General features: G+C 43.1%; 1 protein-coding gene across 5 annotated transcripts in view; it reads left to right on the top strand.

Moving 5' to 3' along the window:
- Nucleotides 1-27308, top strand: part of TIAM1 (TIAM Rac1 associated GEF 1) — a 569717-nt gene that overhangs the window by 406965 nt on the left and 135444 nt on the right. For all 5 annotated transcript variants that reach the window (XM_040338862.1, XM_040338863.1, XM_040338861.1 and 2 more), the window contains 5 exons: nucleotides 11112-11336; nucleotides 17559-17744; nucleotides 22218-22364; nucleotides 23039-23113; nucleotides 25935-26105. In XM_040338862.1, the coding sequence (XP_040194796.1) occupies nucleotides 11112-11336; nucleotides 17559-17744; nucleotides 22218-22364; nucleotides 23039-23113; nucleotides 25935-26105 (804 nt within the window). The remainder of the gene's footprint in view (nucleotides 1-11111; nucleotides 11337-17558; nucleotides 17745-22217; nucleotides 22365-23038; nucleotides 23114-25934; nucleotides 26106-27308) is intronic.

Here is a 27308-nt window from a genome sequence, read left to right as displayed (position 1 = left end):
AACCCTTTGATTGCCTTTTCTGCCAGTGTCATTAGTACAGTGACAGCGCATATTTTTAGCACCGATCACTGTATTGGTGTCCAATATCTCAGTCCCGCTAATAGTCGATCGCCATTCGCCACCATTACATGTAAAAAATAAAAAATAAAAAAATGAAATAAATAAATTCCAGAGATATACTCTAGTTGTAGACTCTATAACTTTTGCGCAAACCAATCAATATACACTGATTAGGATTTTTTTTCCAAAAATATGTAGAAAAATACATTTTGCCTTTTTTTTTTTTTTTTTTTTTTTTATTCGATGTGTTTTATATCAAAGTAAATATTGTGGGTTTTTTTTCCAACATTGTCACTCCTTTTTTTTGTTTGTTTATAGTGCAAAAAAATGTAAATTGGTGATCAAATACCACCAAAAGAGAGCTCTATTTGCTACCATCATAGGAAATCAAGAGGGGCTCTTCCCAAAACGCACACAGATGGCAATGAAACCGCAAAGCTTTAACGCTTCCTAAATAAAATAAAAAACAAATAAAAAGGAATACGCAGCTCTGGCATGACTGGTTCTCTTGAAGCTCATTTTTCTTTCTTTAAACATGGCAGCAAAATTTTCTAATCGTTAACATGACAGCTGGAAGCAAGAAGAAACCCTGCTTTACGGCTTAATTTTCTGCAGCATGAAATTGCCAAATGAGGACTTTCCCACCAATGGCAATAGGCCGCATTGGGCAGAGGGAAAGTAGAGCCCCGGGGCCCTGTTTTTCAAGAAGTCTGCCATAAGGATAAGGCTGCTTTGAAAGCAAGATCTAAGTTAAAGTGACGGTAAGGGAACTACTCATCTCGTAGCGCAGTTTCAGGGTTGCTATGGCAACTGTCAAAGCTAGTTTGTGTCTCGGAATGTTTATTGCACAGCGTAAATCTCTAGGTAAAATAGTCTCTGTGCTTGACAGAATACATATTCTGGATACTGATCTTCAATACTGACATGGTGCGATGCATTCCGTATTTCCTGGTGAAACATTCAGCTTGCCAACAACACCGGTTTTAGGCTATATTCTCACCTTTTTTGATTTTTGATACTTCTAAAACCATGTACTTAAAGCAGACCTATGGTGATAAAGGTATATAACCATACCTCACATTTTGTGTCTCTACCAGCTTTGCACATCTTTTCACAATAGCTCAAGCTCTGTCAGATTGGATGGATTTAAGTCTGGGCTTTGACATACTTTTGCTTTGATCTAAACTATTCCACTGTAGCTATGGCTGTATGTTTAGGGTTGTTATCCTGCTGGAAGGTGAACCTTTGGTCCAGTCTTAAGTCATTTGCAGACTAACAGGTTTTCTTCTAGGATTACCTTGTCTCCATCCAGCTTCCCTAATAAGCACCCCCACAACATGATGCTGCCACCACCATGTTTCACAGTGAGGCTGGTGTGTTCAGGTTGATGTGCAGTGTTAGTTTTATGCCCAAAAGTAAAATTTTCTCATCTAACCAGAGCACCTTCTTCCATATGTTTACTGTGTCCCCAACATGGCAAATGGGACTTCTTATGGCTTTCTTTCAACAATGGCTTTCTTCTTGCCACTCTTCCATAAAGGCCAGATTTGTGGAGAGCACGACTAATGGTTGTCCTGTGGACAGATTCCTCCACCTAAGCTGTGGATCTCTGCAGCTCTTGCAGAGTTACCATGGGCCTCATGGCTGCTTCTCTGATTAATGCTCTCCTTGCTCGGGCCTCTCAGTTTAGGTGGATGGCCATGTCTTGGTAGGTTTGCAGTTGTGTCATACTCTTTCCTATTTTGGATGATGGATTGAACAGAGCTCCCTGAGATGTTCAAAGCTTGGGATACTTTTTTATAACCTAACCCTGCTTTAAACTTCTCCACTGCTTTAAACTTCTCCACAACTTTATCCCTGACCTGTCTGTTTTTTTCCTTTGCCCTCTCGATGCCGTTTGCTCACTAAGGTTCTTTAACAATCCTTCGAGGGCTTCACAGAACAGCTGTATATATACTGAGATTAAATTACACACATGTGGACTCTACTAATTGGGTGACTTCTGAAGGCAATTGGTTCCATTAGATTTTAATTGGGGCCACACTTTTCAGATATTCATAAACATTTGGAAAACCATTTATCATTTTCCTTCCACTTCACAATTGTGTGCCACTTTGTGTTGGTCTATCGCATAAAACACCAATAAAATACATTTTTGTTTGGTTGTAAAATGACAAAATGTGGAAAATTTCTAGGGGTATGAATACTTTTTCAAGTCACTGTATTTAAGGGGTAATGGCACAGGTGTTCTTAATTTTAGATGGTTTCTCATGTTTATGCTTTGTGTGTTCTCACTTTTACATAAGTTAAAAAAAAAATTGCTGCTGATACTTTTCAGAAGCATTGGGAGCTTTCAAATGGGATTTTTTTTTATGTGTTTTGTTTTTTGTACAGCTTTTAAATTGATGAAAGCACATAGTAAAGTAGTTAAGTCAGTAGTTTCCTCGTTGCTGTACTTTGTACCATGTGTTTTCTGATCTGCCTTTTGAACTTTATCTTTTTTTTTTATTATTTACTTTTTTTTAACAAGCTTCCTACTTTTTGCTGCTTTTGATGCTACCTGTATTTTTAATGAACACAATCTGTAACCTAAACAGCCATTAATTGCAGTATGCAGGAACTAAAGAAAACATGACTTCAAATAACTGGCCTTTTCATCAGTTTTATCAGAGCGAAGGACCCCCTCTGCACCCTAGAAGTGCTTCAAACTTGTAGTGCGCAACTCACCCTGATTTGGAAAAATTTTCCTTTTTTTGGGACCAAATTTCTATGCCATTCCTTCCATCTTAATTGTCCCTCTCTTTAGTCTGGTGGCCAGACACCTTTAAAAATGTATTTAAAGTGAAACGGTCACCAACCTAAAAAGTTGCAGGTCAAAGTATTTTAAATGCTTACTTGAAACATTTTTTTTTCCTTTTATAAAATAACCATTTTTTATTGACTTGCACATGTGCCTTTGAACTTGCTAGCACATAAGACTACTCCAGGAGAGTCCATTTCCTCCTTGCTGTGTACTGGCCCAGCTCCTCAGCCCTGTCATTTGCCTCCCTATGTGAGCTTTTATGTAGCTGCTGGGGGAGGAACAAAGAGGAGGGATATCTAAACCTTTTAAACAAAGGGCTAGTTTGCTGTCTTTCAGACTTGGGGTGGAGGGGGGCAGACTGTGGACAGTGACAGTATAAAATGTCCTACCATCAGTGGGAGTTAACCATATCTTTGGTATTAGGGGAGGAATAGTGCCCCAATGGTGGTGTCTGTGGAAGGAAAAGTGCTCCATTGTTGGTGCCGGTAGGATAAATGGTCCCCCATTATTGGTGTTACTAAGGAGGACTATTGGCTCGTATCATTGGGAGGAATAGCGTCCCAAGGGTCGTATATAGGCAAGCAAAGGGGCGCAGTATACAGTAGAGTGCTACTTAAGTGACAGCTCTGAGTCTTCTCGGGCTGCCGATATTTCATTCAAGATGGCGGTGGCCAGCAGTGCTTTTGGATGTCTACACAAGGTTTGGTTTTATATGTGAAAAACTTTCAAACAATTAGGTAGTGTTGTTGTTGTTAAAATGGGCTGTCAGTGGTGTCCCTTTTGTGACAGACCTACCGGGATAGGGGCTTTTGGAGAGAACTGGGAAACCTTTGTTTCAGCCCCCCCATGTCCCTCTTATGTCTAAGTAACCCTGTGTCTATTAGAAGAACAGGGTGACCAAGCAAATGGGACAGTGATATGTATCCACAATATCTCCCAGGAAATATACAAGGTCTATTCCTGGTTTATTTGATTCTGGAAGTATACATGATTATTGAAAGAGTCTCTGTACAATGTAGGAGACAGTGTGCTGCTGGTGGGCTTTTGCTATTGTGAGAAGGTGTCCTGAGTTTATAATTGATAATGTGGATTGTGTCTTCTGAGCTAGAAGATGGCAAGGCTGACCTGAAAGGGTCAAACCTGAGTCACCTAGGCTGGTTAAATGATTAGTTACCGTATTTATCGGCGTATACCGCGCACTTTTTTTCCACCTTAAAATCAGGGGGGAAATCGTGGGTGCGCGATATACGCCGATCCCCGCTGTCTCTGAGCGCCGCAGCCTAGAGCCGAGCCGAGTGTACTGCGCACTCGGCTAGGCTCGGCCACGCCCGCCGCAGCCACGAGAGAGGTGCCGAACACACAGGAAATCCGGCTCCTCTCAGCTCGGCCGAGGCTCCAAATCCAAAAACAAACACTGCTGCAACCCTGGGCAAGGTGCGGATGGACTCGCAGACGGACACCCACAAGGCTGGATGGACCCCGCGCAAGGCCGCAGACGGACGCCGGACAAGGCCGCCGATGGACGCAGGGCAAAAATGTACGTTTTTTTTCCCTTAAACTACCTTTCTAAGTTTGGGGTGCGCGTTATATGCTGGCGCGCGGTATACCCCGATAAATACGGTAATTGGCTCATGTTTATGATTCTGGTTACAGTTTGTATTGTTAGGGTAATATGATCAGAAGGGGGGGGGGCTCCTTCTCAAGTGTATAAAAGTCTGTATTCTTGTTCTAATAAACGGTTCTATTTCTGGTGTACTCCAAAAACTGGTGTTGCCTGGTTCTTGGGGTTACTATAGCCCATGGGTGCTCAACCTGTGGCCCTCCAGCTGTTGCAGAACTACAAGTCCCATGAGGCACTTCAAAGCTGATAGTTACAAGCCTGACTCCCAAAGGCCGAGGCATGATGGGAATTGTAGTTTGGCAACAGCTAGAGGGCCACAGGTTGAGCACCCATGCTATAGCCAGATCCATTGGTCTCATGCTCCAGAGCTTAAAGGGGTTGTAAAGACAAAAATATTTTCCTCTTAAATTAAAGTCTGACAGTAGCTGATAAAGTAAAAAGTAATGTTTTGCATTATAACTAGTTTGATACCTGTTGAAATCGAGCCGTTGTATTCACCTCCGTCACTCCTGAATCGTTATTCTCACTGACTTCCTGGTTTGCGGTGCGCATTCATTCTTGCTACATCACGGCCTAATGGGAACTACAGTTCCCATTAGGCTTAGCCTCCATGCCTGTGAGGGATAAGAGAGCATCTTCACGCAGGGCTGTAGACATAGGGAGGGGGTGAGCACATTCTGCTTTCCACCATGCAAAACGGCTCAGATGCTGGTGGAAAGCAAGAAGAGGAGAGACAGGAAATGGCATTTTCAAACCTGGATTACTGTATTTTGGAGGTCAAAAGGAAAAACGAGGTAAGTGATATTTAAATGCTCTAGCTTCCAGCAATCAATTGATCTAATAAAAAACGAACCTTTAGTGTTCCTTTAAGAAGCGATATACTGACGAAAACACTTAAGCGGAGTGTGGGACGTTTCGTTAGACCTTTTAACTACCAAAAATGTTCTACTGCAATAAACCTTTCATCCAACCTCTGAAAGGTTGCATTGATTACTTTTTGGTCCCTCATTAAACCGAGTATTAGAATGTTCTAATAGTAGGTCTTTGGTATGAAGCGAATAAGGCCATATTTTATGAAGATTACATAGGAATTTAGTTGAAATCTTGCCATCATTGGCACAAACCACAATAACAAGCTGGCTGACATTGGTACTGCTCTTCAGGCCTGAATTACACCCATGCATGTTTTGTGTTCTTTCGGTTTTGCAGAAACGCACGACAGTACATTTAACATGATTTCCTATGGGTCACGTTCACGTGTCTTTTTTCACTGGTGCATTTTGTGTAAAGGGTCAGGGACTGTGATGGAAACACATCAAAAATGCAGTGCTTACGTTTTTGATGCATTTCTGCTGGCTTCTCCTGCATGACAAGACACTTCCCAAAAATGCAAAACACATTAAGTGTCAAACTCATGTGACAAAACACAAATCGCACTAGTAAATGAATCAATACCTGCATAGGCAAGAACCAGGGGCCAGATTCACAGAAGTACGCCGGTGTATCTCCTGATACTCCGGCGTACTTTTAAATTTGCTGCTTCGTATCTTTAGTTAGAATCCTCAAACCAAGATACGACGGCTTCTGGCTTTGATCCGACAGGCGTACGGCTTCGTACGCCTTCGGATCGTAGGTGCAATACTTTGGCGCCCGCTGGGTGGAGTTCGCGTTGTTTTCCACGTCGGGTATGCTAATTAGCTTTTTCCGGCGATCCACGAAGCTACGCGCGGTCGTCGCATTCTCTTACGTCGTCGCTAGTCGGCTTTTCCCGGCGTATAGTTAAAGCTGCTATTATGAGGCGTATAGCTAGACTTGCCATGTTAAAGTATGGCCGTCGTTCCCGTATCGAATTTAAATTTTTTTTTTTTTTTTTGCGTAAGTCGTCCGTGAATAGGAAAGGACGTAACTCACGTCGAAGTTCAAAACATGATGTCAGTGCGACGTCATTTCGCGCAAAGCACGGCAGGAAATTTCAAAACGGAGCATGCGCAGTTCAATCGGCGTGGGGACGCGCTTCATTTAAATGAATCACGCCCCCTACCCGCCCTATTTGAAATACGCGCCGAGAAATGCACTACGCCGCCGTAACTTACGGCGCAAAATCTTTGTGGATTTCAAAATACGCCAGGTAAGAAACGGCGGCGTAGCGTATCGCTGATACGCTGCGCCTGGGCAATTCTCTGTGAATCTGGCCCCAGGTGTTAAGATTTTTTTTTTTTTTTTTTTTTTTCGTGTCTCGATTTGCACCTATTGAGCAGATTCACTACCTCTTCACTTCCAGTACCAGTAACCACACTGGTGGTAAATCACAGAACATTTTTCAATTACTTCTCGGGTTGAAAAGTGACACAGAAGGGTAATAGTAAACAGTTCCTTGGCTGGTTTACAGGATGGAGTGAAATATTTTTAGCTGTGCTCATGGCATTCCTCAGAGACAGTGCTGGAAGCACCACCTTGCCCAAATATTTGCTCTTGATGCTGGAGAACCATTAAAGACTCATTAAGAAACCTTCCATTCACAGAAAGCCGAGAGTAAACTTGTCCTCTTCCAGCAATAACACACAGGTCTCTGGCATATCTCCTGCTATGTCAGCGAACAATACCATTTAATTCTACAGATCACGTAGAGAAACTACAGGTGCTACTCTTCCAAAGTGGCATCGATTATGTTGGCTTCATTTTATTAAACGCAAAGAACGGTCCATAGACACCATCATATCTGTGCCAGGGTCTTTTAATCACTATGTCTGTCACTCTTGCAAGTAATCATTTATTTTTTATTTTTTAGTTTAACCACATCTAGGCCAGAAGCTCTTAAAGCGGGAGTTCACCCATAAAACAATTTTTCCCCTTAGATGGATGCTAGATGGATGCTCGTTTTGTCTAGGGGAATCGGCTAGTTGTTTTAAAATATGAGCTGTACTTACTGTTTTCGAGATGCATCTTCTCCGCCGCTTCCGGGTATGGGTCTTCGGGAGCGGGCGTTCCTTCTTGATTGACAGTCTTCCGAGAGGCTGCCGACGGTCGCATCCATCGCGTCACTAGTAGCCGAAAGAAGCCGAACGTCGGTGCGGCTCTATACTGCGCCTGCGCACCGACGTTCGGCTTCTTTCGGAAAATCGTGACGCGATGGATGCGACCGTCGGAAGCATCTCGGAAGACTGTCAATCAAAATAGGAACGCCCAGTCCCGCAGCCCATACCCGGAAGCGGCGGAGAAGATGCATCTCGGAAACGGTAAGTACAGCTCATATTTTAAAACAACTAGCCGATTCCCCTAGACAAAACGAGCAGGAATCTAAGGCTAAAAAGTGTTATGTACGGGTGAACCCCCGCTTTAAGTATTTATTGGGTCCCTCACGTGGAGGAATTTCCGACCAGTTGTAATCTATATTAAACCCCTTTTCAAAATGTGTTCTTACCAATGAGCCATAATCTCCTTGTATATTAATCAAAACTATGAGATGTGAAGCGCTGCCCCAACAGTTTAGGAAATTTGTATTCAATCAGGCCAGCCCTCTACACAGATGTTGGTAGATCTGAATGCAATTTTACAATTCAATTGTGAAGTATTTAGCCCACTTTAATCAAGAGTGCAATAGATCTGCACCCTAGAAACTATCAGGAGCTGCTGTTCATGTGTCTATCGTGATCATGCAATATGGAGGCTAAAGCCTAGTGCACACGGGCCGAATATCGGATGACATTGGCTGGTTCAATTAAAACGGCCAAGCTTCGGCCCGTTGGTATGGCAGCCGGTTCAACAGAAGTTGGCTGTTCGGCAAGCTTCTGTTGGACGAGAATGGTGGAAAACCAGCTGCCGATAAGCACTGTCAATGGCTGAGAGCGCTGACTTAAGTTATCTGGTTGGGGGGGGGTGTGCCCCCCTGTCAAAACACAATAGCGCAGCAGGGGAGATCACTGTACTAACATTGGATTGTTAGTAAAGCAGCTCTGACCTGAGCTGTCAGTTAAGCCTAGTACACTAGTGATGTGTACTAGGCTTGACATGGCAGCATGGCTTGATAACTCCCATTGTAAGAGATGCATGTTAGCTTACTTATCCTTTTCTGCACCCCTCTCCTAGCACTTTAATTATAGCATACTTCCCAGTGCTGCAATTTAGAAATTAGATGAAAGGTTTAGCACCGAGAAACCCTTTTTGAAATATAAATAGTGCATTTTATTTGAACTATATAGATCAGAACAAAGTGAGGGACAAATGAGGAGGACAGAGTGACATTGTTCCAAATTGGGGACAGTTGGGAGCTATGGAATAGATCATGGGGTTGAATTATTAACCACTTCCCGACCGCCGCATGTATATCTATGTCCACAGAATGGCATGTACAGGCAAATGGGCGTACAGGTACGTCCTTGCCTTTACGCGGGTCAGGGGTCCGATCGGGACCCCCCCGCTACATGCGGCGGTCGGATTCCCGCAGGGAGCGATCCGGGACGACGGCGCGGCTATTCGTTTATAGCCGCTCCATCGCGATCGTACCCCGGAGCTGAAGAACGGGGAGAGCCGAATTTAAAGCGGTGGTTCACCCTCCTTCACATCATTAGACCATTACATTCGGCATCGTAGCGCGAGCTACGGTATGCCGGTCTTAAATTTTTAATCCCCGTACTCACTGTGCTATCGCTCATTGAAGAATCCGACTCCCGCGGGGAATGGGCGTGCCTATGGAGAGGGAGGATGATTGACGGCCGGCTCTGGCACGTCACGCTCCCCGAAGACAGCCGGAGTAGGTCTCGGCTCTTCACGGCGCATGCGCACAGGCTATGCGCAGGCGCCGTGAATAGCCAAGCCTATTTCGGCTATTTCCGGAGAAGCGTGACGTGCCAGGGCCGGCCGTCAATCACCTTCTCTCACCATAGGAACGCCCATTCCCCGGAATCTTCAATGAGCCATAGCACAGTGAGTACGGGGATAAAAAATGTAAGACCGGCATACCGTAGCTCGCGCTACGATGCCGAATGTAATGGTATAATAAAAAAAAAACATTTTTTTTTTTTTTTTAACAGGGTGAACCCCCGCTTTAAACACGGTTTCCCCGTGCTTCACTGTGGCGGCAGCATCGATCGTGTCATCCCCTTTATAGGGAGACACAATCGATGACGTCAGACCTACAGCCACACCCCCCTACAGTTGTAAACACACACTAGGTGAACCCTAACTCCTACAGCGCCCCCTGTGGTTAACTCCCAAACTGCAACTGTCATTTTCACAATAAACAATGCAATTTAAATGCATTTTTTGCTGTGAAAATGACAATGGCCCCAAAAATGTGTCAAAATTGTCCGAAGTGTCCGCCATAATGCCGCAGTCACGAAAAAAATCGCTGATCGCCGCCATTAGTAGTAAAAAAATAAAAAAAAAAAAAAATAAAACTATCCCCTATTTTGTAAACGCTATAAATTTTGCGCAAACCAATCGATAAACGCTTATTGCGATTTTTTTTTTTTTACCAAAAATAGGTAGAAGAATACGTATCGGCCTAAACTGAGGAAAACATTTTTTTTATATATGTTTTTGGGGGATATTTATTACAGCAAAAAGTAAAAAATATTGCATTTTTTTTCAAAATTGTCGCTCTATTTTTGTTTATAGCGCAAAAAATAAAAACCGCAGAGGTGATCAAATACCACCAAAAGAAAGCTCTATTTGTGGGGAAAAAAGGACGTCAATTTTGTTTGGGAGCCACGTCGCACGACCGCGCAATTGTCTGTTAAAGCGACGCAGTGCCGAATTGTAAAAACGCCTTTGGGCATTTAGCAGCATATTGGTGCGGGGCTTAAGTGGTTAAAAGTTGAAGCAAACTCCCCCATTCATTCAGGTCTCCATGCTTCATTTTGCTCAGAAATCATCTGTGGTCATCTTGCGTAAGGGCAGATAATTTAATGTATCATTTACTTCCTGGAATCCATCTGCCCTTAGCTCAACCATGCAGGCAGGGAAGTGTGCTTAACTGTGAAAACCCTTCCTCCCCTACTGAAGACTCCTGGGATGTATCGCCTCGTTTACCCAGGCATAGAAACCATTAAGTAACTGAATAAATATAAAAAAAAAAAAGTTTAAAACCAGTAAATATAACATACCACCTTGTCTATTTACTATTGCTAGCAGCATAAGTATTAAAATTGGTCAATGTTGACTGAGAGAGTAAAGTTGTGCTTTAGACTTTAGCAAAAAAAAAGTGGAAGCTGATGGAAGCCACTCTGTCTGTGTGTCCATCTTGGAGTTTTGATTTTGAAGGTAAGTACAATCCATGGCTAGATTTTCCCAGTGTAGATTTGAAAACCATTTCGTAACGAGGACCAAGTAAAGCCTGGTACACACTTTTTTTTTCTTTTTTTTTTTTTACGTTTCCGTTTTTCATGGCACACGCTACTCCATTTTTTTTCGTTCAACGTGCTTCTGTCGAACTCGCTGGCATACACACAGACCGAATGTCGGCCCATGTATACGGGCTTAAGGAATTTGGTTCATTTATATCAGTCCTGATTTGTTTAACTTTTATTCTGTTTCTCTATAGAGGTGAGGCTGTGTACAGGTGTGCCCTGTCCACGGATCTTTTGTATAACAGTTTTAATAGGTCCATTGTTCTCTGCTCCTTTTTAGACCAACAGCCAGACAGAGCTGGAGAACTGGATCACCGCCATCCATTCCGCTTGTGCCACCACCGTAGCCAGGCAGCACCATAAGGAGGATACGGTCAAACTGCTGAAGTCAGAAATAAAAAAACTGGAGCAGAAGATAGACATGGACGAGAAGATGAAGAAAATGGGAGAGATGCAGCTTTCTTCTGTGACTGACAACAAAAAGAAGAAAACAATCCTCGATCAGGTACACCAAGATAAAGTGGCCAACTTGGGTCAAAAGTCACCTTTTTATGCTCCTTCTCTTCTTTCAGTGTTCTCTTACAAGTTCTGTTTTGCATTGGGTGGTATCCTAAAGGGCTCTGACGGGTATATAGTATTGGACTATTCTGACTGAGCAAAGCTCCAACACCATAATTTCCTTCTGGCCCAGGAACCTGGCGGGATAGGCAGGGGCGTATTTACCACGGGGCAAACAAGGCGTTTATGGCTTGGTTATTATGGGCTCACCCAAGTAACTAAATGATTCATACCATAAATCTTAAAAGTGATTAATTTATATTAAATGCGGGTATATATGTGCTATTTCCAAGCATTAAATACTTAATTTATAATATATATATATATATATATATATATATATATATATATATATATATATATATATATATATATATATATATATATATATATATATATATATATATATTCACTTAGTGATCAAAAACAAACATAAAAATGATCAAGTGAATAAGATAATCAAATTAATGATTAAGGTGCAAAACACGATGTACAAAAATGTATTGATTAAATTAAGGTTTTAAACCATGAAAAATGTAGAAAATAAAACGAGGATAAAACTAGAACACAGATTAAATGAAAGTCCCAAAAAAAAAAAAAAAAGTAGAGCTAAATTCAAATTAACACAGGTGTTCCCTCACTTTATCGTTATCCACAATCTGCGATGGTGACGAGTCGGATGTTAAAAATCAGACAAAGTGAGCCAAACCGCCGGATGGCCTCTTGCCAAAACAGGCCATCCTCTCTCTTTTTTTTTTTTTTTTTGGAATATGTTTGGTTTTGTGATGGACTCCAAATTGGAAGAGTCAGGCTCACCTAGTATCAATGAAAGTCAGCTGCAGACTTCCACCCAGTCCACTTCCAAAGCGGCTAGTCAGGATGGATAAACCACTTCACGAATGCTCCTCTCAATACTCCACCAGCAGAATTTAAGATATTTAAAAAAACAGAAGAGAGGAACTTCATAGTGCGATAAATCATTGGTGTTTTAGCCCCAAAAATTCTTCTCGGGCACAACGAAGGAAAATGCATATAAACACGCAGCTGCAATGCAAGCTTTTAGGCCGGAATCACACTAGTGCGTTGCGTTTTGGAGCTGCGTTCTCGTTGCAAATTTCTCTAGAGGGTGTTCTGCAGATCAACTGCGGTTTAGCTGCAGATCAGGTGCGAATTTGGAGACCTGGGAGAAGTTCCGGGTGAGAGGAGAGTGGGGGAGAATTGTATTGAGCTGAATGAGAGAAATTCCTGCAGAAAACTGAACACATGTGCGAATTAGATGCATACCCATAGAAGATAATGGGACTGAATTCGCACCTGAGCCGCACCGCAAGACATAAAAACCGCATGCGGTTTGGAGGCAATACGCAGTGCGGATGCATCGCACATATGTGAACCAGCCTCATTGAAAACAATGTATTTTGAAATGTCCTGCGAATTAGATGCGGTTTAAACCGCACTCAATTCGCATAGGTGTGAACCTGGCCTTAGGCTGCCAGCTGATGCGTGGTGACGTTTGCCTTGGGCTGCATTTTTCAGGGGGGCGGTGCCGCCCCAGGCAGAAGGGACTCTACGAGGACTGCAGGGAAGCAGTGGCGTTGCTGTGGGGGAGTGTGTGGAATGCACCTAGGTGACACCCACCAGAGGGGGTGACACCAGGGGCGGCCGTGGACTGACTGGTGACAGGGGAGTGAAGCAGGAAGCAGGGGTGGCTGCAGCCTCCGATCCTAGAAGTAGCTCAATTGGCAGAGCAGGTAGGAGTCCTGAGCAGTGATCGTGTCTCGGCAGCCTTTCTACGCACAGCTGGTAAAAAGTAACAAGCGGGCTGTAAGGTGGTGAGAGTCCGGTGTTTTTTTTTTTTTTTTTGGGGGGGGGGGGGAAGTCTCTTGTTGTAGTATGGGGGGGGGGATAGGGGAGTCCCCTTCCCATCTCTCACCCCCCACTTGAGAAGGAATGGGTGGGACAAATTTAGATGGGGGGGGGCCATCTCCTTTTAGTCTTGCCTAGGGCGGCACAAAACCAAAGTACACCTCTAGGGGAAGGGAAGCTTGGACACTGAAATGTGTCCTGATCAGAATATGCCAGAAATGCCATCTGAACCCATTAGATGTACCTACCAGACAAAAGACTTCTAACAGAACTAATTTGCTTTGTTGTGCATCTTCATAAATCAGGTTTAATCCATGGTAAGAAATTCCCTGAGCAAACATTGTTTTTCAATCACCTGTGTGGCCCGGAGTCACACCCCAATGTATTGTGACCCTTTATTGTTCACCGAGCAATAACTCAAATGAGACAGTTCCCTTTCTTTTGGACGTTTAATAGACAACACCCAAATTAATGACTCATTCCTGTTGACGTCTTGCTGTGAGGCACTGCGCCTTCATCATAAATATAGACTAAAGGGAAAGAGTATTTACATTTTCTTTGTTGTAGACATGCAAGAAGGTTACACAAACAGAAGGTATATAAGGTGGATGGAAGGATGAGGCATAATTATCATAGAACAAACACTTAGAGATTCTTTGGTTGGCCTTGGGCTGGTTAGGAGAGTTGAGGATTTGTAGCAATGATAGAACTACGATACAGCTGCTCGCTTCAGATGGGTTTTATATTCCCATACAAGTCTATACTGGTGCAAAACTGAGTTGAAGCAGGTCAGATGGTTAACTGCATGTCATATATCCAGGGCTCGACAAATCCCGGGCGCCAGGTCGCAATGGCGATTAGAAATGGTGTCCTGGCGACTTGGCTTGGAAGGTGGGCAAAAAAAAAAAAAATTGGTGTCCTGGCGACTTGGCTTGGAAGGTGGGCAAAAAAAAAAAAAAAATTTTTTGTTTGTTTTTTGTGAGCTGGCGCCATCTGGTGGTGAGCCGTTGGTATTACAAGTTATTACCACCAGATGTGTGAGCTGGCGCCATCTGGTGGTGGCCGTTGGTATTACAAGTTAAGCATTACAAGTTAAACAGCCATTCTAACGTAATTTTTCAAAATTTTTCACTGCCATCTTCTTCCCTCTAATTAGAACCCCCAAACATTATATATATTTTTTTATCCTAACACCCCAGAGAATAAAATGGCGATCGTTGCAATACTTTCTGCCACGCCGTATTTGCGCAGCGGTCTTACAAGCGCACTTTTTTGGGAAAAAATTACACTTTTTTTAATTAAAAAATAAAACAGTAAAGTTATCCCCATTTTTTTTTTTATATTATGAAAGATAATGTTACGCCTAATAAATTCTTACCCAACATGTCACGCTTCAAAATTGCGTTCGCTCGTGGAATGCCGATAAACTTTTACCCTTTAAAATCTTCATAGGTGACGTTTAAAAAAAAATCTACAGGTTGCATGTTTTGAGTTAGAGGAGGTCTAGGGCTAGAATTATTGTTCTCGCTCTACCAATCACGGCGATACCTCACATGTGTGGTTTGAACACCGTTTACATATGCGGGCGCTGCTCATGTATGTGTTCGCTTCTGCGCGCAAGCTCGTCGGGACGGGGTGCGTTTTCTGGCTCCTAACTTTTTTAACTGGCTCCTAGATTCCAAGCAAATTTGTCAAACCCTGCATATATCTTTGTCAGTGACTTCTAAATGTGCACAGAAGCATCTCAAACGGGTGCCAATGTGATACTCTTGACCAGGGCTTTTTTTCTCAAACAATAGGTGCTGGAACTCAACTACGATCCCCCCCAAAACCCCTCCCCTACACAAAACCTCCAAACAACATCAAAATAGTGGGTGTGGTCAGATTTCACATACAGTAGGAGGGTCTTAAAGGGGCATTAAATACCATAATTGCACTGCATAATACAGAGTGCAGAGTTCAGGGGGGTTGCACACAAAAGAAGAGCTGTCCCTTGTAAACACAGATGCCGAATGTCTGTGTTTACAAGTGATTGTGGTGAGCAGGCACCAAAGGGTCTGAACCAGAGGTGGTGGAACTGAGTTCCACCAAGTTCCCCCTGGAAAAAAAGCCCTGCTCTTGACATTGGCCCAAAGCCCGTTCACACAGTCCATTGGCTACAGCTCTGGACTAAAGCCCCATACACACTTGCGGTTTTCTTGCAGGTTTTTCTCTTCAGGTTTACCAAAACCATCTAATATGAGGTCAAACCTTAAAGCCGCGTACACACGATCAGTCCATCCGATGAGAACGGTCTGATGGACCGTTTTATCGATTAACCGATGAAGCTGACTGATGGTCCGTCACGCCTACACACCATTGGTTAAACAACGGATCGTGTCAGAACGCGGTGACGTAAAACACAACGACGTGCTGAAAAAACAAAGTTCAATGCTTCCAAGCATGCGTCAACTTGATTCTGAGCATGCGTGGATTTTTAACCAATGGTTGTGCCTACTAACGATTGTTTTTTTCCCATCGGTTAGGAATCCATCGGTTAAATTTAAAGCAAATTGGCTTTTTAACCGATGGTTAACTAACCTATGGGGCCCACACACGATCGGTTTTGACCGATGAAAACGGTCCATCAGACCGTTGTCTTCTGTTTAACCTATCGTGTGTACGAGGCCTAAGAGTTTCAATTTGCATGCAATCAGGCAGGCCCTTGCACTACATGGTTTTGGTAAACCTGCAGAGAAAAACCTGCAGGAAAACTGATGGAGTGTACGGGGCTTAACTTTTGACAGCTATAAATGGTTGGACCAGTTTTTCTGGGGTTATTATCACTTAACCACCTGCCATCCATTGATATCTGTCTGTGAATTAGGGTTCTTTTTCCCCCCTCTATTTGCACCTCTAGCTCTACTGAGCTCTATAGACCCTCTCTGTGCCTGAACATGCAAAGTTGTTTGCATTGAGGTTCACTATGAGTTGCACCATGACAGACTGTTTTTGTTGATGTTTACCATGGTACAGGGATTGCCACACAGTTGCTTAAAGCCTAACTCGGGCAAAAAACAGTCCACTTTCAACCCTCCTTTGCACTACCCTTTTGCAATGGGATGTTAGTGGGCTGGGGTTGTGAGTGATGATCTGCACTCCTTGATCATGCTCATCACAGCAGGAAATGGCATGAGGTACCTGGTAACGGTTTTAGGTGAATACATATTTTTCTACCAGAAAAGACAATTTAGCCTTGTATGATGGGGTTCGAGGGGGTGGAAGGGTTTTAAAACATTTTTATATACATTTTTTTCTGAAAGAAGAAACGCTAGAGAACAAAATAGTGGTAGTTCCATGTTTTATAACATGCAATATTTGCGCAATGGTTTGTCAAGCTCAAGTGTTCAGTAAAATACCCCCACTAAAGTTCATTGTTGGGCACATAAATGCAATATTGATATACAAGATGAGGTTGTGCTGAGGAAATAGATACCCAATATGACGAGCTTTAAAATTTAAGCAGATCTGTAGAAGGACAACAAACTTCGGTACCCTATAATTTTCTTTGGGGCCCATTTATAGTTGACCGTGAATAATGGCCTAAGAATTGTTGCTCTTACTTTGACATGTGTGGCGATATGTAACATGTAGCGCAAGCAACGTTTGTGTACACAGGCACCCCCAACAAGTGTGTTTACATTTGTATGTTACAACTTTTTTAAACTTGGTGTTGCTAAACACAGTAATATGAAAATGGTTCATCTGCCCGTACCCCCCCACAGTGCCCACAGCTTATAAATCTTTTTACATTAAAATACTGCTACTATACCCTTTTGGCTGATCTGGTATACCAAGGTCAGCAATAAACTGAACAGTTTCTCCATTGCTGAAGGTTCAGGAAGGAGGAGATTTCCACTGCAGCCTGTATACACGCCCACATATGTGATATCAATATCATGTGACCTGGCTAGCTCTGAGAACAAACTGTTCTCTCTAGCATAAGACACAACTGAGCATGTGCCAGTCGGCTACCCTGTCGGTGTTAGGTGGCTTTCCCCAGATAGACAGTGCATGAGGGAAGGATCTGTGCATACAGGATAAAACAGCCTTTTTACACAATGCAGAGGATTAACCCCTTAGGCTCCACAGTGAGTATAACAAGCATGCTTTACTACATATAGACTGATTCTAGTGTTGTGGGTTTTGTAACGTTTTAATTGACAAGAACGTTTAAAATTATTTTATGTATGCATTTGTTATTTTACACCTTTTTGATTTTAGTTATCCTCTCTTTTCATGACACACTCTTCTCTCCCGGCAGATCTTCGTCTGGGAGCAGAACCTCGAGCAGTTCCAGATGGATTTGTTCCGCTATCGCTGCTATCTTGCCAGCCTGCAGGGGGGCGAACTGCCAAACCCAAAACGCTTACTTGCTTTTGCAAGCCGACCCACTAAAGTTGCCATGGGCCGCTTGGGAATTTTCTCTGTGTCCTCGTTTCATGCCCTGGTAATTTCTTTTGCAGTTTTACTTTAGTGTGTGTGTAAAAAAAAAAAAAAAAAAATGTATATAATTGTATTTTTACACTGCTTTTTACATGTTGTTTTGGTTATCAGTTTTATGAACTTGGACTAGCTGTATAGGTAGTTTTGGACATACAGTGTACTTTAAGGCCCCGTACAGAGGAGCGGACTGTCCGCTCGAGATTTCTGTCTGATGGTTGTACACACCATCAGACAGAAATCCGCACGTACACGATACGCGGTGACGTGGCCGCGCCATCGCCACGACGATGACGCGGCGGCGTGCGCGGCCCTGGAAGGTCAATGCTTCCACGCATGCGTCTAATCACTACGACGCATGCGAGGGCTTTCGGCCAAGCAGACATGTACGGTGAGTCTGTACAGACGACCGAACATGTCCGACGGACAGGCTTCCAGCGGACATGTTTCTTAGCATGCTAAGAAACATTTGTCCGCTGGAAACCTGTCCGATCCGCCGGACAATTGTCCGGTCGGCCGTACACACGACCGAACATGTCTGCTGAAACTGGTCCGCGGACCAGTTTCAGCGGACATGTTTGGTCGTGTGTACAGGGCCTAAAGCCTAACTCCCCTTGCAGTGGGCCACCCAGTGCTGGAAGTGTTTAAATGCTCCTTAGGTCTAGAGGTAGAGGAATAAGCTGTAATACCTTTATTTCTAGTTCCTGCAGCCTTCCTCCATGCTGCAACACTGGTGCCCACAGATTCATCACCAACGCTGGCCACACATGGGTCAGTTTTGTTTAGCTAGCGCAGGGGTGTCCATCTCAATTTTATCGTGGGCCGCATGAGCATTAGGAATGGCGTCAAAGGGCCGGTTGTATCTGTAAGATTAGATGCCCAGCGCATACCCTCCCCTTACATTAGGTGTCAAAGGTCACCCCACCGTCAGAAGTTGAGTCCCCCACTCTCCCTTACATCACAGTGCACCACCCTTACCTTATTCTGCTGCTGGGAAGAAGATGAATGCATTGCTTGAAAGCAAAGTACAGGGTCTGGATCAGGGCTGGAGCTGCAGGAGAGGTGCGAGGGCCATATCAAATGGCCTGGAGGGACAGGTTCGACCCGCGGGCCTTGTGTTTGACACCTGTGAGCTAGCAGGTCAAATCAAAAAAACTGACCCCCATTCCTCCCATCTACTCGTTTTGATTTGGATGCAGAAATCCTCCCCGCTGTATTATTTTATTCTGACAGCGGGACATCCTCATCAGAATACACTATTCTAATCACTGGCTGCAATTACGAACTGAATGGAATTTTTCCAGCAGGACTGTTTATCAGAATTTGATTGCTAGATACATAGAGACATGTAGTTGATGGTCTTAACCACTTTACAACCGAAGGCCGTCTTTTAACGTCCTCGGCTTTGTGCGGTGATATCTGAATGATGCCTGCAGCTACAGGCATCATTCAGATATCACCATCTTCAGCCGCCGATCCTATGCACTATAAGAATGATCAAAGCGGCAGTTCCGCTGTCCCCTGAAACTGGGAATGTCTGGTCACCCTATTCTAGGGTGTCAACTCTCCTGTCCCCCAATTGTCCTTTTGCATTGTCACACTGTCATGCATGCATCAGATGAAGACCACAACACGTTGGACAGGCTCGGCTCACTGTGGTCACCATTAGGAAATCTGCCTTAAAACATGTCATTCAGCCATGGCTAGGGTGCATGTAGATGTGAAATGGCTGCAAAAAAAGGCAGCAAGAGATCAGCAACACTTGGATGCACCAGAGGGAGTCCTCATTTTTTTTTTATGAACAGTGCTTTATGCAAAGTACAGTAAATGCCATTTAGTTAGGGTTTTTTTTTTTTAATAATCATTGCAGATTTCCACTGATCTCCCAGTTTCCTGGTATGGCAGTAGCAGGAAGTGATTGCCAGGAAAACAGGTGTTAGAGAACATGGACAGTTAGATTGCCAGAGCTTCACTCCCACAGGCAATCTGCCTTCTGTTCCTCGCACATAAAAGTCATTATCCTGTAGGACACTTGTGTTCCAGATCCCCGCTCCCTGAATAGCATGTACATTATCTACCTGAATGTGCGGATGTATGGCCTGTGCACATAGGCTTTAAAGAGCACTTAGTATTCAGCACCTTCTGCGTACTTCACGTTGGAGATTGGCATATCATAGATTAATGTGTGGGAACGTATTAAAACAGATGAGAACTCTATAATTGATGCTTCCGGCAGGTTGGTGAGTCTGTTACTTCATCCTGTGCTACCCCCCACCCCCGTACAGCCATAAAAGAACAGCTTGCAGGTGGGAGACCTTCAACACCATGAGATAACGGCGGAACGTCTTCTGTGCTGCTTTATAGCACTCCGTCGTAAAATCGTTGGGCTTATTTAGAATGGATTTATAGTAAGCCATCACTTTTAGCAAAAAATGTATTTTAAAGAATAAAGTTTTAATTAAAGTTTATGGCACAGTGACCGTAGCCAAAAAGAACGATTTGACATAATGCTGCAGTAATGGTGGTACACTCAATGACAGATTATAATCTGCAAGGAATAGCAATCGGCACAAGTGAGCCTCTTCCAACCGTTACGGGCTCAGGTGTCCACTTGGGCAACTTCTCTAATGAGGTCAGTGTAGGTCAGGGGTGTTCAAACTTTTTTCTAAGAGCGCCAGATTACATACAGGAGAATCTCCTGTTTACTTGGTGGCCTCCTATGATGGACAGAACAGTCCTCAAATGGCAGCCCAGGATACGGGACTTCCTATTACAGATGCCGCCGAGTATACAGGAAATTCTCCTGTATGTACTCTGGTGGTACTCGTACCGCCCCCTCCGAGGCAGAGCCAATACATACGATACATATCTTTTGTGGCCCTGGGAGCCACAAAAGATACATACAAATCACGAGGGGGGCCATATTAAACTAGAATGTGGGCCGCAATTGGCCCTCGGGCCCGGACTTTAGACACGCCTGGTATAGGTGGAGTGAAGAGAATCGAGCTGTGTGTTGAAGCAGACTTGACAAAAACTAGGAGAAATACGTAATTCTGTGGTAGTGAAGCTCGTATCATAGGCTGGTTTAGTACCTTAGTAAGTGCCACGTTTTCCAAATTTAAATTGGATAGGAGAAGATCATGAGAGGGAGGGAAGTAATGGGAGGGGGGTGCCCGATTGGAAGGGTCAACCCAGCATTAACTCAGGTGATTGATACAAGTGCCCAACAGCTTGAAAATGGCAATCATTCTGGGGAATCGGAGAATGCCATCTATGGAAACCACAAGTCTCTGAACATGGTGGAATTTTCACGGCTCATGGCCAATAACTCCACCATTCGCATTATATAATTTAGTTCTACTTTTACCAAAAAATTCACGCGGAACTGAAGACATTTGATAACTGACTGCAAGTGGGCAGGCTATTATCTCAGAAGAAATATACAAAGTCTCTTCTGCAATAAAATATACCCGTTATCTTGCAGTCTTCTGCGGCATGTAAACATACATCACCGGTCCTGTGTGCCAGGATGACACACTCCTGCGCATGTGCAGAAGTTGCATTACCCCGCACTAACCAGTTGAAATGCCGAAACAGCTTCCTCAGTGGATCCTATTGGTACCGAGGATCCCCTGAGGAAGTTGTAAGCGATATGCTTAACAATCCCCCTGTACTTTGATTTCTGGTGGGGCCCTGATATGAAAGACATTCTCTAAATTCCAGCCACAGAGTCACCATATCTATGGGCATACCTACAGGTTATTTTGTGTTCACATAGGCCACACCTGTTTGAGACAATATCATAAATGAAATTGCTTGTTTCGAATTCAAGATTTGACTTTAAAGTGGTTTTTACTATGATATAATACATTTCGTTTTTTTATCTCATTTGGGTCTACTAGTGGCTATCAATTTAAAGTCCATGTTCATCCTTGGTTTTTTTTTTTTTCGGTCTATATTTGGATGTGTTGCCACAATCTGCATCACGTTTCAACATTCCACTATTCGGAAGGGGTTTTTGTTCAACCGGGTTCCCTTTTTCCATTTATTGTGGTCCTACTTACCTACTGTCTTACCTACTGTCTATAAATGTTTTTTTTTTTTAATTTGATGTCATGGGTTCAGACACTTCCCTGTACCATCATCTCTACCTCTGCAAAGTGCATTATATCTGTCTTTTAAGCCAATAGTCAAGCACTGCGTCCTTCCTTTTCATGTAGTCCGGGGGGGGGGGGGGTTTACTGGTCTTATTGCCACTTACTTGAAACAGCTTGTGTCACTGCTGCCATATCTGTGAAAATTAAAATTTGTATTGACACGTATAACTATCCTTTTTTTTTTTTTTTTTTATTATTCTTTAAATTGCAGATACTAAATGGATCATTTTAAGAATAGACAGATCTCTGATATTTGTCCTTTGATATAAAAAGATCCAATGGTGTACATCCTGCTTCTTAATGACATTCATGTCTCTCCGTAGGTGGCCGCTCGTTCAGGAGAGTCCGGTGTGAGAAGACGGACACAAGCCATGTCACGATCTGCCAGTAAGAGAAGGAGCCGGTTTTCTTCTATCTGGGGTCTTGACACAACTTCTAAGAAAAAACAAGGGAGGCCAAGCCTTAATCAGGTGTGATAATCGGCAGAATGGAGGCTATGATCTTTTTTTTTTTTTTTTTTTTTTTTTTTTTTCGGTCCTATTTTCTTTCTACTGGGCGGCTTGTATACATTGCATATAAAAGTAAAATTAAAAATAAATGTCTGCCACTTCCCATTCACGATAAACACGAGTTTTTATCATGTACACTCTACTGTCATACGTGCCAGCATCTCGCCACGATATGTATATCCAAGGTTGCATGTTTTTATTAGGAAGGGGTTAAAACCCTGTCCGTTTTTTGGCCGTCCATGTAATTGGGGAGATTTTTATTTACTTGTCTTATAGACGCAGCAGGAAGTAAATGATAATCTCCCCAAACTAAGCATGCGTTACAGTTAAAAAAAAAAATGCACTGCAACCGATCTCATGGTACTTCTGTACCATCCGATCCGGTGCAGGCAAATGCTCTGCGCTTGTGGTGGTGGTAGCATTGCATTGACATCTATTACAGAATGTAAATTCAGTGTGTTTTGAATGTGTTACAGGAAACATGCACAGAACACTGGTTTCCTACACCGTTTTCTGGTGTGAAGTGGCCCTAAGTTCACCTACTAACAAAAAAAGCACCATTCTCTTGGAGGGATGCAAGTCTTTAAAATGTTACTTTTCTTTCCTCATAATTTTTTTTTTCTTTTACTTGACAGGTGTTTAATGATGGTTCCGACTCTGTCAAGAAATCGTTAGAAGGCATTTTTGATGATACTACATCAGAAGACAAGGTAATTGACTTCCAAAAAAAAAAAAATCAATAAAACTAAAGCCATGTACACACTATCGGTCCATCCGATGAGAACGGTCTGATGGACCGTTGTCCTAGGTTAACCAATGAAGCTGACTGATGGTCAGTCGTGCCTACACACCATCGGTTAAAAAAACGATCGTGTCAGAACGCAGTGACGTAAAACACAACGATGTGCTGAAAAAAACGAAGTTCAATGCTTCCAAGCATGCGTCGACTTTAACTTTAACCGATGGTTGTGCCTACCAACGATCGGTTTTTAACTATCGGTTAGGAATCCATCAGTTAAATTTAAAATAAGTTGGCTTTTTTTTAACCGATGGATAAATAACCGATGGCGCCCACACACGATCGGTTTGGACCGATGAAAACGGTCCATGAGACCGTTCTCATCGGTTTAACCAATCGTGTGTACGTGGCCTAAGACTCTCGTATATGTATAAAAGGGTTATCATATAGCTCGAACCACATTTTAGGTGAAAAATTATGTGATTTAGAGCAATTTATACTATGCAATTTTTCCATGTGATATATGATTTTAAATGACTGTCACATGCAACTCATTATGTGGTTTGTGTGGATGTAAAAAAAAATTGAGTATGTGACCCTTTTAAAGCCAGAAAATTTTAATATTTTTTGGGGCATTTGCAGTTTTCTAAAGCTACTGATCTTTAAGCAGTTGTAACCCCCCCCCCCCAAAAAAAAACCTGCAAGAAAAAGGCATAATGAGCTTTTCTGCATCGAATACTAGCTCATTATGAAATACTTACCATAGAACGAAGCCCTCCAGCGGCACCTGCACACAGCTCAGACGGCTGACACCATTCCCAGTGTTTCTTCCAGGTTGGCGGGCTCTGGCGCTGTGAGTGGCAAGGGCCGCAATGACGTCACTCTTGCACATGCTGTTCACGGCACAGGGCTCTGAAGAAATGGCACGTACGGCCATTCCTTCAGACCGCATGCGCCAATAACATCATCTGCGGCGTATACAGTAACTATCTCCTAAACAGTGCAAGTTTAGGAGATTTACAATACCTATGGGTAAACCTATAATAAGGCATATCTATAGGTACAAACAAACCAGGGGAGTTTACTTCCACTTTAAAAATACAGTATAGAACACAAGCTAGTTATTCAAAGACCCTGGGTTATACGTTGCTACCTTCAGGTGAAACGTTTTGCTGGACGGGCCCCCTGGGTGTAATCCTTCTCTCGGTGAGACCTCAGTTTTTTGTTAGTATTTTAGGCCCATTTCACATGGGGCAGACTCTGTTTTGATCAGCAAGGGATCTCTCTGTTTTTAGAGTGTATATGGACAGAGCCCGCTCTGCTCTATGGGCAGTCGGATGTAAACAGACTCCACTTCCCATCTACACCCGACCGCCTTCTGATCTGATCCGCCTAGGCTGAGGTGGACAGATCCCCTTGTGTTTGTTTCTAGCAGACTGAATAGGAGGTAGGTGGGCGTAAACGAACACAAGTCTGTTTACACCCTCTGGTTCATAGGGGTAAATGGACTGTCCGATCAGGTTCTCCTGAAAAACTGACAGGTGGACCTGATTGGAATGGTCATGAAATAAGGGTCCAAACCTTAGGGGAGATGATTTGGTAACCTGACAGCTGACCCACAATCACCCCATTACAGATGTCATCCCTGGCCCCCCAAGTACCTGCGACATACAATGGGACGACAACGCCTCAAGGGGCGATTACCTAAATCCATGTTCGTGTACACCACCCCCTCCCTTTTTTAGTTTTCTCTCTCTCTCTGCCTTTTTTTCTATTTCTGCTGTTCTTTACTTCTGACTGTGAGTCCTCTCACAATATGGAGATTACACGCACGAAGAGTTCGGCACATAAACGCCTGCAACTCCATTAACTTTTAGAGACACACCTAATAGTGTAACGGTTGAAACCCACGTCACTAACAATGTTGTGTATTCCATGCATATGTATCTTTACCTGTAACAATGTTTATTTAATGACTTTGTTGTTGTCTATGTGGACCAGTTTCTCTGTTATAAATAAACAATTAAAAAAAAGAAAAGAAATAAGGGTCCAAAGGTGGTGAGGAACCTCTTCCTTATGGAGAAATAATTCAATACGTATCTAGTTGAATTGGTGCAACCTCTGTTAAAACTTGGGAGCTGTACCTGGATCCCACACTGTAGGGATGTCCTGTAATTTTGCTTTGGGCACTGGATCCTGCTTTGGCGCTCATGTACTCATGAAGTGCAGTATATGAAGTTGGCGGCAGGGTGCTTTACAGGACCAGGGCCGTAGTCCATCCCAATGGAAGCCCCTCCAGGAGTATACACACTATGACCCTAAATGAGAACCAGGGACATTGACAGGTAAGAAGGGTTCATCCTGATCTTGAACCGATACTATAGCCTTACAGTAATTATGAGACCCAATATCTCAAATACTTGCATTACACTTTTTGTGTCCTTTACTGTACAATTAAAGTAAAAGGAATTTTGACTTGCCTGTAAATTTCATATCTTGGATATGTAATCTTAAATTGCATATCTTATCTCATCTCATATCGTACAAGACACAGGCCATCCTCCTTCTTTTTTCTGTGTTATTCTGTATTGCTTGATAAAAGAAAAAAAAAATCATGGTAAAATTATAGGGGTACGCCAGGGGGTGTGTTCGGTAAAGCTTTGCCAGTGTCCAATCACCTGAAGGTAGCAGCCTATAACCCAGGACCTATACATATAAAGCCTGTATCCTGTACTGTACTCCAAGAGATTTCATTTACATTTATGTCAAAAAAAAATTGTCTGTTTTCACAGAAGGAAAAAGAGGTGCCTTTGACCATCGTCCACTCTCACAATGCTGATGCTGACATATGGGTGCACGAATACCTGACACCTTCCTGGGTATGCTTGCCAAATGACCAACCAGTCCTAATTGCCATCCATCCAGAAGATACAGCAAAAGATGCCTTAGAGTTCATTTGCAAGGTAATTCACAGTCCTTGTGGTTTAAAGTAACCTGAGGAGTTGTTTCATGACATTAGAGGGAAAAACATTTTTTCCCCTAAATAGCTTCCTTTACCTTAGTGCAGTCCTCCGTCACTTACCTCATCCTTCCATTTTGCTTTTAAATGTCCTTATATCTTCTGGGAAATCCGCACTTCCTGTTCTTCTGTATGTAACTACACACAGTAATGCAAGGATTTTTCGCTGGTGTGGAGAAAGCCTCTTGAGGGGGCAGGGGGCGAGCAGGAGTGTCAGGACACTCTCCACTTTGCAGATATAGAAAGGAGCTGTGTGTTAGTGGGCGTCCTGACACTCCTGCTTGCCCCCTCAAGAGGCTTTCTCCACACCAGGGAGAAAGCCTGGAACATTATGACCAGATAACATACTTGGCGCCTAACTTCCTCCTCTAACAATGTGCAGCGATGGCCCTACTGCATTCTGTATATCGGAAGATAAGGTAATCTAAGCGAGATGTAGCAGCTATATTGTGTAACTTGCTTTGTGGCTATTGAATCTATAGAGTCGTTCTATTTCGACTGGAGAATGCAGTTTAAGGATTGCTAGTTCCACAATGATCTTTATATATTGCAGCTCCTTCTTTTTCTGACTTTCATGTTACTTTAAATCATTTTTACCCTGACGGTAGTGATCAGTGCCATTGCAATACAGTGAATTGTTTTCTTATGCCCATCCGCCATCTAGTGGATAAAGCACAGAACCACATTGTAAATGGAATACAGTAAAACCTTGGATTGAGAGTAACTTGGTTTAAGAGCATTTTGCAAGACGAGCGACCATTTAAAAAAAAAATATTTGACTTGATATACAAGCGATGTCTTGATACAAGAGTAGCATCATGTCACAACCGAGTATAAAATAGAAGATGCTCATCTAAGTGTAGCAATATGGTTACATTTAATAAAGGTACAACATTTAGCAAGTCACATGGTTGATGATGAAAACATGCACATCTAAGTATGCAGGCTTCTGGGGTAAAGCTGTCCACATAGACCATCCTCTACACCACCCTCGACCTTATCCCTCCATGAGTGCTTCAAGCCTAGCTTTCAAATCGTTCTACTGCAGGGTAGTCTTCCCGGTCACTATTGCAGACAGGCCATCCTCCGCACCACTGGCTCTTACTGCTGTCAATGTGGACAGCTTTACCCCGGATCCCTGCATATT

This window comes from Rana temporaria, chromosome 2 (genome assembly GCF_905171775.1).
Source record: "Rana temporaria chromosome 2, aRanTem1.1, whole genome shotgun sequence".
NCBI lineage: Eukaryota > Metazoa > Chordata > Amphibia > Anura > Ranidae > Rana > Rana temporaria.
The sequence above is the reverse complement of the archived record's forward strand: the minus strand, read 5'-3'. Positions and strand labels throughout refer to the sequence as shown.